Source organism: Pyrus communis, chromosome 13, assembly GCF_963583255.1.
Source record: "Pyrus communis chromosome 13, drPyrComm1.1, whole genome shotgun sequence".
Taxonomy (NCBI): domain Eukaryota; kingdom Viridiplantae; phylum Streptophyta; class Magnoliopsida; order Rosales; family Rosaceae; genus Pyrus; species Pyrus communis.
Genome location: NC_084815.1, coordinates 11,650,293 through 11,667,029, shown reverse-complemented (window position 1 = coordinate 11,667,029; position 16,737 = coordinate 11,650,293). Strand labels below are relative to the sequence as shown.

The following is a 16,737-nucleotide window of genomic DNA, read 5'->3' as shown; positions in this document are numbered from 1 at the left end:
AAAACAGAAAAGAAAAGAAAGAAAGAAAGAAAAAAGAGCTTGTTCTCCCTTTTTGTTCTCCCTTTTTGTAAGTTTTAACCCCGTTGAGCCTCGTTTAGCCTATTTTCTTTGCTAACCACATCACCCCTTACCTAGCCTAGAGTAGGACTTTCTTATACCCTTGTTCTTAAAGTATAGTGAGCATGACTTAAATGAATTCCTTTTGAGTTACATTATGCAAGAAAATGAGTGTGGGGGAGTAAAAGTTTGTTCTTACGTTTATATGTATGTTTTGAGATTCAAAAGAAAAAGAAGAAGAAAAAAAAAAAAAAAGGAGTGAAAATAAGTAAGAATGAACTCACGAGCGTTGATGGTTGAAGAAAGGGTCCAAAAAGTTGAATATGGCCCTAAGTTTTGTGTGACTTTCCCTTGGGTGTTCAAAGTTGACTTCTGCGTTCTTAAGGGAATTCTAAGTGCCTAATTCAATACTTTGCTCACTATTGCTTTAAGAATGTTTGTTTATCCCTTCTTTGTTAGCCAAACACCTTTAGCCCCGTTTCAACCTTTATGCTTCTATCTTGATCGTTATGTGTTCAATAATGTGGAGTTTGGAATTGGTATGAGCTTATGGAATCACTGGTTCTCATTCTAAGTAGTAGCATTCCATTCATGAGATCATATTCATGTCATTATCGTAAATCCAGAAAATGCTTTCCTTGTTATAACATATGTGAGTGTTCGTCTACATGTTTACATCAATCTCTCACATATAACTAGTGTAGGGTGTGCAGTCAGAAAATCTGTGTGAAAATAGAGTGCATTCTAATAAGGAATTGAGGAAATTCTCTAAGGCATGTTACAACATTCAAATCATGGTTTTAAAATGCTTAATTGTGAACTAGTATGTGGTGACTATGAGTAAGAATGTACTTAAGTGTAAAGATGGCTAAAATCTGTGGGAATAATGATTTTTAACTTGTCATGTGCATTGGAAATCCCTGAGACGATTGTTGGAAGGTTTAGGTTGTGTTTTACTTGTTTAGTGTCGTTTTGTTTGTTTTGTTTTTCTGTTTTGCTCGAGGACGAGCAAAAGATAAGTGTGGGGGAATTTGATAGGAGCATATTTAGGCGACTTACTTAGCTTGTTTTCGTGCATTCATATTGTTAATTCATAGTTGTTTTAGTAGTTTAAGCCATTTTCGTGTGTTTTTAGGTTCATATGGCTAAGGAAGCAAAAAGATGCATTTTGGAGCATTTTGGAGCAAAATTGGACTTGGAATGGATAGCTTATGTTTGGAGCAAAAAGAATGGACGAAATTGAAGGATTCCTAATCCATTGCAGCCACATGCACCCATAATCATTCACACCTTGCAGCCACATGCACATTCAATCATTCACACCAAAACCTTGCACATGCAATCCCTTTAATTAATTCAACCTAGCTGTCATTGCACATGCATTCACTCTTTAACCCACATGCATTTCCACCCACATGCACTCTCATTCTTTAATCCATTCAGCCACAAGACATTATCATTGCACCACATTCAGCCATTCCATCTCCCATTTCAGATTGCATTCCAATCATTCCAACCAAATCACATGCACTCCCACCCTTTAAATCACATGCATTCCCTTCATAAATTAGCCACATGCACTCATAATCATTCAACCAACCTAGCTGTCATGTTTCCCCTTTCATCATTCCCTCACATTCTTTAATTCAGCCAACACATGCTTACACATGCATTTCCAACCCACATGCATCCTTTAATCATTCAAACATGCAGCCACATTCCCTCCTAGCTGTCATGTTCCCCCCATTTCACCTATAAATAAGCATGCATTACACCTCAATTCATTCAATTCGTCCATATTCAGAAAATCATCCAAAACACCACCAGAAATCATCCCCTTGTGCCGTGAGTATCCCTACTAATCCAAACACCACTCCAACCACTCCCCATCCCTCCAAAACACTTCACACTATCCCAAAACACACCTTAGACCTTGTGATACAACAACGAGGAAGAGAAGAGTGCCTAAACGTTCATACAATTCAAGTTTGAGTTGTTGGAATGTTTAGGTGTTTCTTTGATCTCAATGTTTAAATTCAATTATCTTTGTTTTGTACGTATGAGGAATGGAAGAGAATAGTGCCTAAACGTTCATACAATTCAAGTTTGAGTTGTTGGAATGTTTAGGTGTTTCTTTGATTTCAAAGTTATGAGGAACTAAACCCCCCCTTGGCTAGGGGGGGATTCGAAATATATGTTTATGCTTGCATTTTGATTTGATTACTTCTAATTGCGTTTCATAAGTTGTGGATTCAATTTGTTTAACCGTTTGATTGATAACTTATTTATGTATGTTTATTGAGAATGCGCGCTTAATTTTCATGCATGAATATGACGCTAAAATATAAGTGAGTTTCACCTAATAGTTACGAACTTATATTCACAAGTAGTGGAGGTTGCTTATAAACAATCGCGTTAAATGAATTCTTGGCATAAGTTTCATGCGTATTCCATAGTAACGAATGCCTCGTCGATGTTTATGATTTCCGTTGAACTTAATGATCTTTGTTGAATGTCTCTATCATGCGTATTCCATAGTTAGGGACTTTGATTAGGAATAATTTGGTTGTAATGCGTATTCCATTCAATCCAATGAATCTAGGGAAATCTGAAAGTTAATTTAAGCGGACCTAATTAACTTGGAGCGTTGAGAAGTCATGGTTTATTGAAATGCAATTGGAAATCATTTTATTATGCAAGTGTAACATGTATGGAGATGAACCCCTTAGCTATTCTATCATCCATTCATTCCATTTCATCAATTTCATATTTACATTCTGTTTTAATTAGAATCTGTGCATTTAATTTAATTTCGTATAAACCTAAATCCCCCTTTACTGTAATGTCAAATTAGTTAGAAAGTGTCTTAGTTTATGTTTCTCAGTGTTTTGATTCAATTTATTACATAATTTCGTCCAAATTCACCAAAGTGCTCAAAACTGCCCAGAAAGTGTTTTTAAGGCAGTTTTGAGTGTTTTGGGTGATGTTTGAGTCTTTTGGTTTGTTTTAGTGTTTTAAAGTTTAGTTTTGCATTCTTTGAGTCTAGTATAGTGTTTTATATTGTGTTTTTACGTTTTTGAGTCAAATCCAAGTGATTAACAATCCCTCCTAATCCCCGGTCCAGAACGATCCCTACTTATACTTATACTACAATTGACAAAAGAGGGTTTAATTTGTGTGCGTATAAATCACGCATCAAATTTTGGCGCCGTTGCCGGGGATTAGCAACTTTGCTAATCTCTTGGATTGTTTGTTTCTGTTATGTATTTTAGTTTTAATTTTTTATTTGTGTTTTGTTTGTTGAATTCAAGTACTAGAGAAGAACAACATGGCACTTGATAATGCTTCTCTTTTGTCACAGCTCATGGAACGGTCCCAAATGCAAAGCGTTGATATATTTGATCTTCAATCAAGGAATAATATGTTTTCCAATACTTACAATTCGGATTGGAGTGATCATTCAACTTCTATGTGGTGGGAACCTCAAAATGTTCAACAAGAAGGATATTGGCAGCCACCTCATATTCAATATGCCCAACCAAACTCAAGTTCGTCAATATATTATAATCAAAAGCTTAATGAATTAATTTGTTTGGTGCAGGGCTCACAAAATCAAGACAATGAGGCTCAACAAGAAGACAAAAGGTTGGACCACTTGGAAATGCAAATTGGGCAGATCGCGGAGTTCGTAGGACAGTTTCGAGACCAAGGCGAACTCCCTAGTTCAACCATTGCAAATTCGAAGGGAGAATTTGAAACTGCCAAGGAAATCATGTTGAGAAGTGACAAGGAGGTTGGAACGGACCCTCAACCATCAAAATCAAATCACAAGGAAGAGGAATACACCCAACCCACGGAAAGGGTGGAAACACCTTTACCGGAGGCACCTATTGCTCCTATGCCATCTAATTCAAGTAAGGTTGTTCCAAATTTAATTAGTTCTAACCCCATTCCACCTAATATCCCTATTCCTTGCAGGTTCATGAATTCCAAGGAAGAAGAAAGTGAAAAAGACATCTTGGAAGCCCTTCAAAAGGTGAAAAGTAGGGAATGTCATGAATTCATCAAAGATGACGTTCTTGAAACCACAAAACCCAATGAAGTTGAATTTGATGACATTGGACAAGTCATAACCATCACATGCAATCTGGCCAAGTCCAATATCCCTGAAACTTTCAAAGGAGTGGTGTTTGTCATTGAGTTCTTGTCGGACAAAACAAGTAAGTCATCTTTTCCAAATTCCATTACATTTTATACTAACTTGTTGTTTTTTATGAATCAGGCACCGACACTAGAATTCAAACCAATGCCGGTTCACTTCAAGTATCACTTTCCATTCAAGGACCAATTCCATGCCGTTTGATTTGATATATAAAAAAAAAAAAAATAATAATAATAATAATAATAATAATAAAAAAAAAAAATAATAATAATAAAAAAAAAAAAAAAATTACTAAACATGGAGAAAGATGGAGCCTTCACTGAGGTTGTTTACGTGAAGCCCCACTACGAGGCGTCGGAGCGGAAGGCATAGAAGCGGAAGGCATAGAAGCGGGAAGCATCGGAGCGGAAGGCATCGAAGCGGGAGGCATCGAAGCTAGAGCATTCCAGGCCTCAATACTTGGCCAAACGCTGGATGACCCAGGAAAAAGGTGCCTCTGGAGATAAGCCGCAAACCTTTGACGGTCACTTTGAATTCGACCCTCAGATTCTTGCAGCTCATCAAGCTTCCTCTTCATGCCCGACGAATAGTTATTTGCAAGCACATGCAAACTTCTATTCTCGTACTTAAGCTGCTGGATCTCTTGCTTAAGACTTTCCACCTCTGCCAACAATGATTCCACCTGATGGGAGCGGGCAAGCAGGTGTTGGACACAGAGCTCGCACACTGAACACTAAGTGCGAGGGACTCTTGAACGGCCAACTCATCGGACTGTCCTGACAGCAGCCTACTATCTTTTGGAGTGAGGAGGTTCCTAGCTACTATTGTAGCTGTTGTGGCGTCCTGCATCACGGAGTCTTCACCTGTAAGAAGTGACACACCCCGACCGAGATCGGAGCGTGCTGGCCGTCACACCAAGGTGACGTAACCATGTGCACGTGCGGAAGCTAGTAAAGTAGAAATAAAAGTACGAATAATTAAAAACTAGCATACAAGTACTAGAATAAGTGCTAGTAAGTGCGATACAAATTCAGAGCAGGTCTATAGCAGTCCAATTAAAACGACGACAGTAGTACGCCCGAAGGCGACCCTACAATGTGGAGTGTCTGTCAGAACGCCGAAAAGCTCTCAAGGGAAACCACCGCAACGGCTAAGCAACTAGAACCTGGAGGGGCGCAAAACAAAAGCGTGAGTGGGCAAAAACAAAGCTCTTTGAAAACTATTTAGCAAAATACATTATAACCCCTCGCCGTAAATCCTGTATACTTCCCAGAAAATAAACATATATACGTATGTATAGATATACCAAACATGCTCAAGGGTATACTAATCATGTTCAAGGGTATGCCAATCATGCTCAATATATATATGCCATGTCAAAATCTCATAATGATATGCAAGTGCTCAGGTATGAGTCATATCAAACACATAATCCTCTGGCAGCCGGAGTCACCTAATGTGACCTGTACGGCTGCATATAGAGTCGGAACCACCTAAAGTGGTCTGTACGACAGGCCTGGGTGTAAACAAGTGCTACGATCACGTGAAGACTGGGCGAATAATCGCGGGTCACCTACGAGTCGGAACCACCTAAAGTGGTCTGTACGACAGGACTGTACACCTACCTTGAATCCAAGGTAAACATAAGGTGCGGGAGGTGAACATCACGTGAAGGACTGTGCCCTGGCCACGGGCGGGAGCACTAACACCGGGGGTGCAGGTTATGAGCTCTCTAAGCATCTCTAACCACTATTTAATGCAATCGTTAATTAACGCTTACCTGGCACTTACCTTTGCCTCCACAGCACCCACATATAAATATATATGACGTATACATATGTATATGTATGCCACAAATAATGCATGCAATGATGCATAAACGATAATAATAAAGTGCATGGCATAATGTAAATAACCCTTTTTAATCAATTTCTGGGAATATAAATGTATATAGGTATATACGGAAAACAAAAGCCCACTCACTGGTATGTAGAAGGGTCGTAGCCCCCCTGTCTCGCGTGTGCACGCTCGTCCTCTGGGTACGTGTCACCTAGATGCGAAACAACTATAAAAACGTTAACTTTAAAGCACATAACCCGTTTCTCGTAATAACTTCTCATACATTGCTCAAAATGGACAAATGAATATACCAACGTGCTCTACACAACCTCAGGATCACAACCATATTTTTAAAATAATTTTTGGACCCCGCACGCGCCCCCACGCGCCAGCACAGGCACGGACCTACGCGCCCCCCACGCGCGGCCACGTGCCAGGCACACTGACGGTGTCAACAGACGCCGTCAGGAATATTCCGTTAAACTGACGGTATATTCCGTCAAATCTAACCGGATGCCGTTACTGCCGTTAGGAATATTCCGTTAAACTTAACGGAATATTCCGGTTTCTTCTCCGGTCGACCCTCGCCGGACTCCGGTCGCCGGAAAACTGGGAAAAGTTTAAACTTACTAATCTCCTTCGTTTCTCAACCATTTTCTATGATTCTTGGACCAAAAGAAAGCCCTAGACTAGTAGAATCACGTTGGACCACTTTTAAAGGCTAAAAATTACGCAATCTTACCTGTGCAAACAACCAAAACCGGCCAACTTCGAGTAGGACGATCCCGACGTCCAATTTCGTCCAACGAAGCACTCCGAGGCTCCTTGGGACACCACCAAGCTACCTATGAGCTTAGAAATCCCAAAAACGCAATGTATAAATTTTGCATGAACAGTATATAAATCGGAGCTTGTGAATTCGACGTGAAAACGTTGAGGTTCCTACCTGAAAATGATATATTCGTGCTCCCCTCGACCTCACGATCACGACTGCACCCTTGGTTTCCTCGATCTGTGATGGTTTGATGGTCCTTGGTGTGTGTCCGTACACTCACAGAAGGAAGAAGAAGAAAGAAGGGAGAGAGAGACACGGGGGAGAGAGACAGAGGGAGGGGATGAGTGACTGTGTGTGTGAGTGTGTGTGTGTGTGGTCCAACTTATGCCACACCACACAAAACAACCCACAACGTGACAAAAAAAAAACGAACTAAGGGCAAAAAGGTAATTTCACACGTGCGTTTAATAATCCCGGGACGGGATGTCACAACCTTCCCACCTTAATAGAATTTCGTCCCGAAATTCAAAACAACCAACAGCAGCCCCTAGTGGCCAAAGAACAAACGAGGATACAAATCCCTCATTCGATCTTCTGTCTCCCATGTAGCTTCCTCAACGGAATGATTCCTCCACAAAACCTTCACTAAAATCACTGTCTTGTTCCTCAGGACCTTCTCTTTCCAATCTAGTATCGTCACCGGCTCCTCGTCGTACGTCAAATCTGGGTTAATCTCAAGCGGCTGAGGAGGTATAACGTGAGATGGATCAGCAACATAGTGTCGGAGCATAGACGAAAAACATTATGCACTCTAGCCAACTCCGGAGGCAACTTCAACGTGTAAGCTACCTCACCAACTCGTTCTGTGACTACGTATGGTCCGATGTACCTGGGGCTCAACTTCCCTTTCTTTCCGAACCGAACAACACCTCTCCACGGTGAAAGCTTCAGAAATACCCAATCTCCGACCTCATATGTTCTGTCCGTAGCACGCCGATCCGCTAGACTCTTCTGCCTGTCCTGAGCTGCTTTCAGGTTAGACTTAATCACCTGAACATTCTGAGTAGTCTCCTCGACAATCTCTGGACCCACTAAAACTCTTTCGCCAACCTCTGACCAACACAACGGTGTGCGACAAGCTCTGCCATACAAGGCCTCAAATGGCGCCATGCCAATGCTCGAATGAAAACTGTTGTTGTAAGCAAATTCCATTAAATCCAACCTTTGGTGCCAAGCGTCACCAAACTGCAACACCGAAGCTCGCAGCATATCCTCCAAGGTCTGAATAGTTCTCTCTGACTGTCCGTCTGTCTGTGGATGATATGCCGTACTGTAAAGTAATCTCGCGCCCAAAGCTTCCTGGAAGGCTATCCAAAACTTCGATGTAAATCGTGGATCTCGATCCGAAATAATACTCACAGGGACACCATGGTACTTCACAACCTTCGAGATGAACAACTCCGCTAAACGGCTCAGAGAATACTTCTCTCTCACAGGAATAAAATGAGCCGACTTAGTGAGTCGATCGACGATCACCCAAATGCCGTCAAAGCCATTATGTGTACGCGGGAGCTTGTACACAAAATCCATGGTGATATTTTCCCACTTCCACTCGGGGACGGGAAGCGGCTGCAACAACCCAAACGGCTTCTTCCTTTCTGCTTTAACTTGCTGACAAACAGCACACCTGCTCACATACTCGGCTATCTCCCTCTTCATACCCGGCCAATAATAAAACGGTCGAATGGTATGATACATTTTAGTAGCTCCTGGATGCATGGCATAAGCCGAGATATGTGCTTCATCGAGAATTTCTTTCTTCAACTCCACACTCTTAGGCACGAACATTCTACCTTCTAGCATCAACATGCCATCCGAATTACGAACTCTGAGGTCTCGCCTCCTTCCTTGATCTCGAGCTTGAATAAGTTCTTGAGTCTCCTGATCAGCTACTTGGGCTTCAAGCACCCGATCAACAAGTATCGGTCTAACTTGGAAATTAGCAAGTAATGCCACATCTCGATCTTCGGCTTCTAGCCTTACTCCCGTAGTACGCAAGTCCACCAAAAGAGGAGCACGACTAGCGTACAACGCATTAATACGGCCCTGTGACTTCCTGCTAAGTGCATCAGCCACTACATTCGCACGACCAGGATGATAATCAATCGTGCAATCGTAATCGCTGAGCAACTCCAACCACCTCCGCTGACGAAGATTAAGTTCCTTCTGAGTAAAGAGATACTGGAGACTCTTGTGATCCGTAAAGATCCTGCACTTTTCTCCGTAAAGATAGTGCCTCCACAACTTCAACGCAAAAATGATAGCAGCCAACTCCAAATCATGTGTAGGGTAATTTAACTCATGAGGTTTCAACTGCCGCGAAGCATAAGCAATCACCCTACCATGCTGCATCAATACACATCCCAAACCAGTCAAGGAAGCATCGCTGTAAACCTCGAAATCACCACTATCGTCTGGGAGTGCCAAAACAGGTGCATGAGTGAGACAATGCTTCAACTGTTGGAAACTCCGCTCACACCTATCATCCCACTCAAATTTAACATCCTTCCTCGTTAACCTCGTCAACGGCAAGGCAATCACCGAAAAATCCTTAACGAATCTCCGATAATACCCTGCCAAACCAAGGAAACTTCTCACCTCGGTGACGGTTCGCGGCTGCTCCCAACTCTCCACAGCTGCAACCTTCTGAGGGTCAACCAAAATACCCTGAGCAGAAATGACATGCCCCAAGAACGCAACTTGGTCTAACCAGAACTGGCACTTGCTAAACTTAGCATATAACTGGTGTTCCCTCAACCTTTTCAACACCAAAGTAAGATGTCGAACATGCTCCGCTTTTGACTTAGAATACACCAGAATATCGTCAATGAAGACAATGACAAATCTATCCAAGTAAGGCTGGAATACTCGGTTCATCAAATCCATAAAGGCGGCTGGTGCATTCGTCAACCCAAATGGCATAACCAGAAACTCGTAATGACCATAACGAGTCCTGAACGCCGTCTTAGGGACATCATCCCTACTGATCTTCAGCTGATAGTAACCAGACCTCAAGTCTATCTTAGAGAACACACAAGCACCTCTTAGCTGATCGAACAAATCATCGATACGAGGCAATGGATAACGGTTTTTAATCGTCACCCGATTGAGTTGCCTGTAATCGATGCACAGTCTCAAAGTTCCATCCTTCTTCCTTACAAACAACACTGGAGCGCCCCAAGGCGAAGTACTAGGCTGGATAAATCCCTTATCCACTAACTCTTGCAGCTGAACTTTCAATTCCCTCAACTCCGCGGGAGCCATACGATAAGGAGTTAAAGAAATAGGATTTGTACCTGGAATCAACTCAATGGTGAACTCTATGTCTCGATCTGGGGGTAACCCAGGTAAATCCTCGGGAAATACATCTGGGAAGTGTCTGACCACTCTCACATCCTCAACTCTATTAGAAATAGCTTCATCTAGCACTACGTGAGCCAGATACCCCTGACAACCCTTAGTTAACAACTTTTTCGCTCGAAGCGCCGAAATAACGCCATATCTCACCCCACTCTGCTCACCCACGAAAGTAACCACAGGTAGTCCAGGTCGGTGAAACGTAACTACTTTCCCGTAACAGTCAATGTTGGCACGATAGAAGTGCAACCAATCCGTGCCCAGAATCACATCAAAGTCCACAATATCTAACGGGATAAGATCGGCTGACAAAGCAACACCCTCTACGATCACTGGACATCCTGGGTACACACAATCTACAACGCAACTTTCTCCTCTAGGCATAACAAACTCTAAATCATACCCTAGAGGTGTGGGGCGAGGTTGCGTCACTTGAGCAAACGTATGAGAAATTACGGAATGTGTAGCTCCACAATCAATTAAGACTCTAGCAAAACAACCAAGAATGTTCAACGTACCCATGATCAAGTCTGGGTTGTTCTGAGCGTCCTGCAGAGAAATATTGTGAAGACGCCCCTGTCCCTGCTGACGCCCGCCGCGACCTCTGCTCGCCTGCACGCCGCGTCCCTGAGTACCACGCCCCTGACTGGGCTGGCCTGACTGTCTCGAAGATCCTGCACTGCTAGTGGCAATCTCTCCCTGTTGATACTGTCATCCCTGATACCACTGTGAACCACCCGCTGGAGCTGGAGGATACGGCATATAGCCGCCTGAATACTGGGGATAGCCACCCTGGGAATAAGGATCATGTGGGTACTGATACTGCCCCGGAGCATAAGGAACAGCATCACCCTGATAGTGGTAAGCACCACCTCGACCCGTCTGGCCGTAGCTACTAGTACCCTGAATCTGCTGGAGTGGTGCAGGTGGTGGCATAAAGGTCTGCTGTGGTTTCTGCTGCTGCTGACCTTGGGGACAATTCGCCGCTCTATGTCCCACCTGTCCACATGTGAAGCACCCGTTGCTACCACGTCTACACTCACCGAAATGCCGGTTGTTACACCTGCGGCAAATAGGGGCTCTGCCTCGCCCACTATCGCCCTGCCTCTGGCCTCTAGCGCCACCAGAAAATCTACCTCCACGACCCTGTCCAGTGGCACTGAAGCCACCACTCGAAGAACTAGAACTAGCTCCACCTCTCTTGAAGTTCTGAGTCTGACGGGTCCCGAGCGATGCCTGACCTTTGCCTTTGTCATCTTTCTTCTGGTTGCCGTCCTTCTCTTCATCAGTATCGCTCGACATATTCTCGGAGTCCTCGATCCTCAACAGTATCTCATAGAAGTCCCGGTAAGTCTCGCTGTGGACCGTAGACGCCATCGAACGCCACTTCTTCCTGGTGCCCAGACGGAAAAGACGGAGCATCTCCGCCGGGTTACCAGCGACATCAAGGTGATAACGGGACAAGTCCGTAAACTTACGGTAGTACTCATTCGCTGACATCTTCCGCTGTTTCAGTTCGGAAAACTCCTGTTTCTTACGGTCAATGTACTCAGGGGGCACATACCTTCTCCTAAACAACCCCGTAAAAACATTCCAATCAATCCTCTGATCCGGAGTCAACCTACGAAGCTCCTGCTCCCACCAAGCTGCCGACTCCGTATCTAGAAACCAAGCGGTCGTCTCGACCCACCTCTCCATAGGCAAGTTCCCCTGATTATGCAGCACCCGGAAAGTCTTCTCTATGTGTTCTAGCCAGCGCTCTGCGCTCTCGGGTCCCTCACTGCCCTTAAACTTATCCAGCTTCAAATTGTACATAGTCTCCAGAGGAGTCCTCTGGGGAGGGCGCATCACTGCCTGAAGGGCTGTAGCAAAAGCTTCCCCCAATTGAGTAATATCGGGGAAACTAGGCTCAGTAGAACGACGGGGTTCCCGACGAGGAGGCATAGTTCTGACAGAAGACACCAAAATCATTAGAATACTCACAAGGACACAGGACTGCCAAACCTAGGCTCTGATACCAAACTGACACACCCCGACCGAGATCGGAGCGTGCTGGCCGTCACACCAAGGTGACGTAACCATGTGCACGTGCGGAAGCTAGTAAAGTAGAAATAAAAGTACGAATAATTAAAAACTAGCATACAAGTACTAGAATAAGTGCTAGTAAGTGCGATACAAATTCAGAGCAGGTCTATAGCAGTCCAATTAAAACGACGACAGTAGTACGCCCGAAGGCGACCCTACAATGTGGAGTGTCTGTGATGCGAGATTTACTTGACACTCAAATTAAACCCTCGTTGGACAATTGTAGTAGAATGGATAAGTGAGGAATCGTTCTAGACCGGGGATTAGGAGGGCTTGCTAAAACCTTCTAAATTGACTTAAAAACATAAAAACTAAATTAAAATACTCTTAACAAGACTACTATGACTCACAAAGGCTTTGAAAAACTCAAATTGTCTAAAACAATCAAATTGACTCAAATAGAAGCTAGAACTTGATTTAGACGAATTTGCAATTGTTTATGACTCCAAAAGCTTAAAGATACAAAAATAAAACAAATACGAATGATTAAGACTTAACAAAATAGGGGGGAAATTGTGGTTGGACGATATTAAATTAAAAAGACAGAATATAATTAAAGGCAAAATGTAAATATGAATGTGATGAAAATATGGATGATGGAATAGCCAAGGGGTTCTTCTCCACACATGTTACACTTGCAAACAAAATTGATTCTCAGTTGGTCTTTCGATAAGTTGTGAAACTCAATGCTCCAAGTTAATTAGATCCGCTTAGATTAACTTTCAGATTTCCCTAAATTTGTTGGATTGAATGGAATGCGCATTACAACCAAATTATTCTTAATCAAAGTCCCTAACTATGGAATACGCATGATAGAGACATTCAACAAAGATCATTAAGTTCAACGGAAATCATAAACATCGACGAGGCATTCGTTACTATGGAATACGCATGAAACTTATGCCAAGAATTCGTTTAACGCGATTGTTTATAAGCAACCTCCACTACTTGTGAATATAAGTTCATAACGATTAGGTGAAATTCACTTATATTCTAGCGTCATATTTATGCATGAAAATTAAGCTTGCAATCTCAATGAACATACATAAATAAGTTATCAATCAAACAGTTAAACGAATTGAATCCACAACTTATGAAATTCCAACCAAACGTAATCAATTCAAATTGCAAATATAAACATAGTTTCGAATCACCCCCTAGCTAAAGGGGGTTTAGTTCCTCATAACTTTGAAATCAAAGAAACACTTAAACATTCCAACAACTCAAACGTGAATTGTATGAACGTTTAGGCACTCTTCTCTTCCATTCTCATACGTACAAAACAAAGAGAATTAAATTTAAACTTTGAAATCAAAGAAACACCTAAACATTCCAACAACTCAAACTTGAATTGTATGAACGTTTAGGCACTCTTTTCTTCCTCGTTGTTGTAGCACAAGGTCTAAGGTGAGCTTTGGGGATTATGTGAAGTGTTTTGGAGGGATGGGAAGTGGTTGGATAGTGGCTGCAATGAAGGAGAAAAACTGCACAGAAAATGGAAGGGGAATTGCGGCAATGGATGTGTATTTGTGTTGTGTGAAGTGTTGTGAATGGAAATATGAGATATGAATTGAATGGGGAGTGAATGAATGAATGCTAGGGTATTTATAGGGGTAGTGGAGGGAACATATGGCTGTTTGTTTAAGCATTTGTGTGGAGGAATGATGGAAAAATAGCTAGGACACATGTGAAAACTGGAATTGCACAAGGGGAGCAAAGGGAACCCACGGCAATTAGAGTTTGTTTGATGATGATGCATGTGATAGGTGGGAACAAAGGGTGAAACATGGCACAAGGGGGCTTGAATGAATGATTGAATGTGCATGTGGATTTAAAGAATGAGTGGTGGTGTAATGATGAAGTGAATGCATGTGGAATTAAAAGGAGGAAAGCTGAAATTGTGAAGGGAAGGCACGGCAATGTGTTTTGTAAAAGGGAAGATGGTGTGTGAATGCATGTGATTGTAATGTTTGTTGGTTAAAGATGCATGTGGATGTATTATACAATGGGAAAGTATGTGATTGAATTAAAGGATGCAAAGTGAATGAATCATGAATCATTGTGGATGAAAGGTGGAAGTGCATGTGTTGATGACTAGGTTAGTGGGTGGAAATCTGAAAATGGCATATAGGAATGGGAGCTCACGGTTTGAATGTGTAAAGTGTGTGTGAATGCATGTGAAGATGCAATAAATAATGCATGTAGGGTTAGGAAATAATGAAGAAATGCATGTGAGATGTTTGGAAAGGAATAAAGAATGAATGGTGGAAATGTGAGTGAATGATGTGCATGTGTGAGAATGCATGTGGAATTAAGAGGAGTATGGAAGTGAAATAAATGAATGATATGTTAAGTGATAAGTGAATGATATGTGGTGAGTGATAAGTGAATGGTTTGATAAGTGATAAATGAACTAGTTTAAAGGGCTAGGGTTTAAGTACATAGAATGGGCCTAAAATAGGTTGGTTTGTATGGCATAATGTGTTATGTGATTGGGTTAGGGCCATTGTTTTGTGTCTTCAAGTGCATACAAGGCCTTCAAATTCGTCCATCTTCTTGGCTCCATGGATAAGCTATCCAATCCATGCCCAAAAATGCTCCAAATGGCCTCAAAATGCACTTACTTGCTCCCTAGGCCCTTAGAACCTGAAAACACACAAAAGAAGCATAAAGGACTAAAATAACGAGAGAAACATAACGTAAATACACGAGAACAAGCCATTTAAGTCGCATGAATATGCTCCTATCAAATACCCCCACACTTAGCTTTTGCTAGTCCTCGAGCAAAACAGAATAAAAACGAATAAACAAAACGACACTAAACACGTAAAACACAACCTAAACCTTCCAACAACCGTCTTAGGGATTTCCAATGCACATGACATGTTAAAAATCATCATTCTCACAGATTTTAGTCATCTTCACACTTAAGTACATTCTTAATCATAGTCACCATATACTAGTTCACAATTAAGCATTTAAAACCATGTTTTGAATGTAGTAACATGCCTTAGAGAATTTGCTCAATTTCTTTCAAGATATGCACTCAATTTTTACTCAGATTTTCTAACTACACACCCTAATCTAGTCATATGTGAGAAGATTGATGTAAACATGAAAACGACACTCACATATATGTATCACAAAGAACGCAAATTCTGGAGTTAATAATCAAGTTTAGATATGATCTCATGAATGGAATGCTACTACTTAGACGCGAGAACCAGTGACACCATAAGCTCATACCAAGTTCAAACTCCACAAATTGAAATACACAACACTCAAGATAGAAGTCAAGGGTTGTAACGGGGCTTGGGGTATGTGGATAACAAAGAAGGGATATGGAAAACAAAGGTTCTTAAAGAAATAGTGAGCAAGCATTTGAATCAACTTAGAATTCACTTTTGAATGAAAACTCAACTTTTGAACAAAAAGGGAGAATTTAGACAATTTACGCCCAGAATTGGTGTTTTGGAACCTTTCTTCAATCACTTATTCTTTTCTCTTTTTTTTTTTTTTTTTTTTTTTTTTTCTTTTGAATCTCAAAACAAAAACACTTAAACATTCTCTCCCCCACACTTATTTTCTTTCATAATGTAACTCAAAAGGAATTCAATTAAGTCATGCTCACTATCTTTTAAGAACAAGGGTAAGGACGGTCATATTCTAGGTTAGGTGAAGATAAAGTGGGTTAACAAAGAACATGGGTTAACATGGCTCAACGGGGGTAAAACTTACAACATATACGAAATATGGGAAGCGAGGCTATTTGGCTATGGTGGCAACTACACAACTTCATCTTGATATATGTTATGCAAATCAATAGCATGCTTTGAATGAAATGGGCATGAGTTCTAGCATTTGGAACTATATGATGAAACGCCTTCTAAGCAGTAACCAAGCAAAGAATAATGAGATCATGCAACGATTTTAGAAAACAAGAAATCACAGATTATACTCTCCAAAGAACGTTATAGGCTCAAGTCTCTCAGGGTTGTAGCATTTGTTTGAGTTCCTTCCTTCAGGCATGTTACAAAAACTAAATTTTCTTTTATGATTGCATGTGAAGTCATACATTATAACCATAACCAAGCATATACCAAGAGTAAATCAAACTTTTCTCTATGTTTATAACTCTTTTTAACAGTCATGCAATTACAAACCAAATCCTTATCATTGTGTTGGAAGGTATCCTAAGACACAAACACACACACAAAAACAACTTTAAAACAACTCTTTTTGGGTTTTTCAAAACAATTTTTCAAATTTTATGGGATTTTCGAATTTTTAAGACAAAACACACTAAAACAGTTTTAAAACAGTGAGAAACAACATGTGAAGTGATAGGTGATAAAATCCAACGAATTTGCATCAAATATACTTAGTTACCCCCCCACACTTA

The 16,737-nt window shown here is 41.4% G+C and overlaps 1 protein-coding gene across 1 annotated transcript in view; it reads left to right on the top strand.

Annotated features, from left to right (window-relative positions):
* LOC137712197 (uncharacterized) overlaps positions 1-10,936 on the top strand; it is a 34,603-nt gene extending 23,667 nt beyond the window's left edge. The window contains exon 3 of the mRNA XM_068451317.1: positions 10,806-10,936. Coding sequence (XP_068307418.1) covers positions 10,806-10,936 — 131 coding nt within the window. The remainder of the gene's footprint in view (positions 1-10,805) is intronic.
* The last annotated feature ends 5,801 nt before the right edge of the window (positions 10,937-16,737 follow it).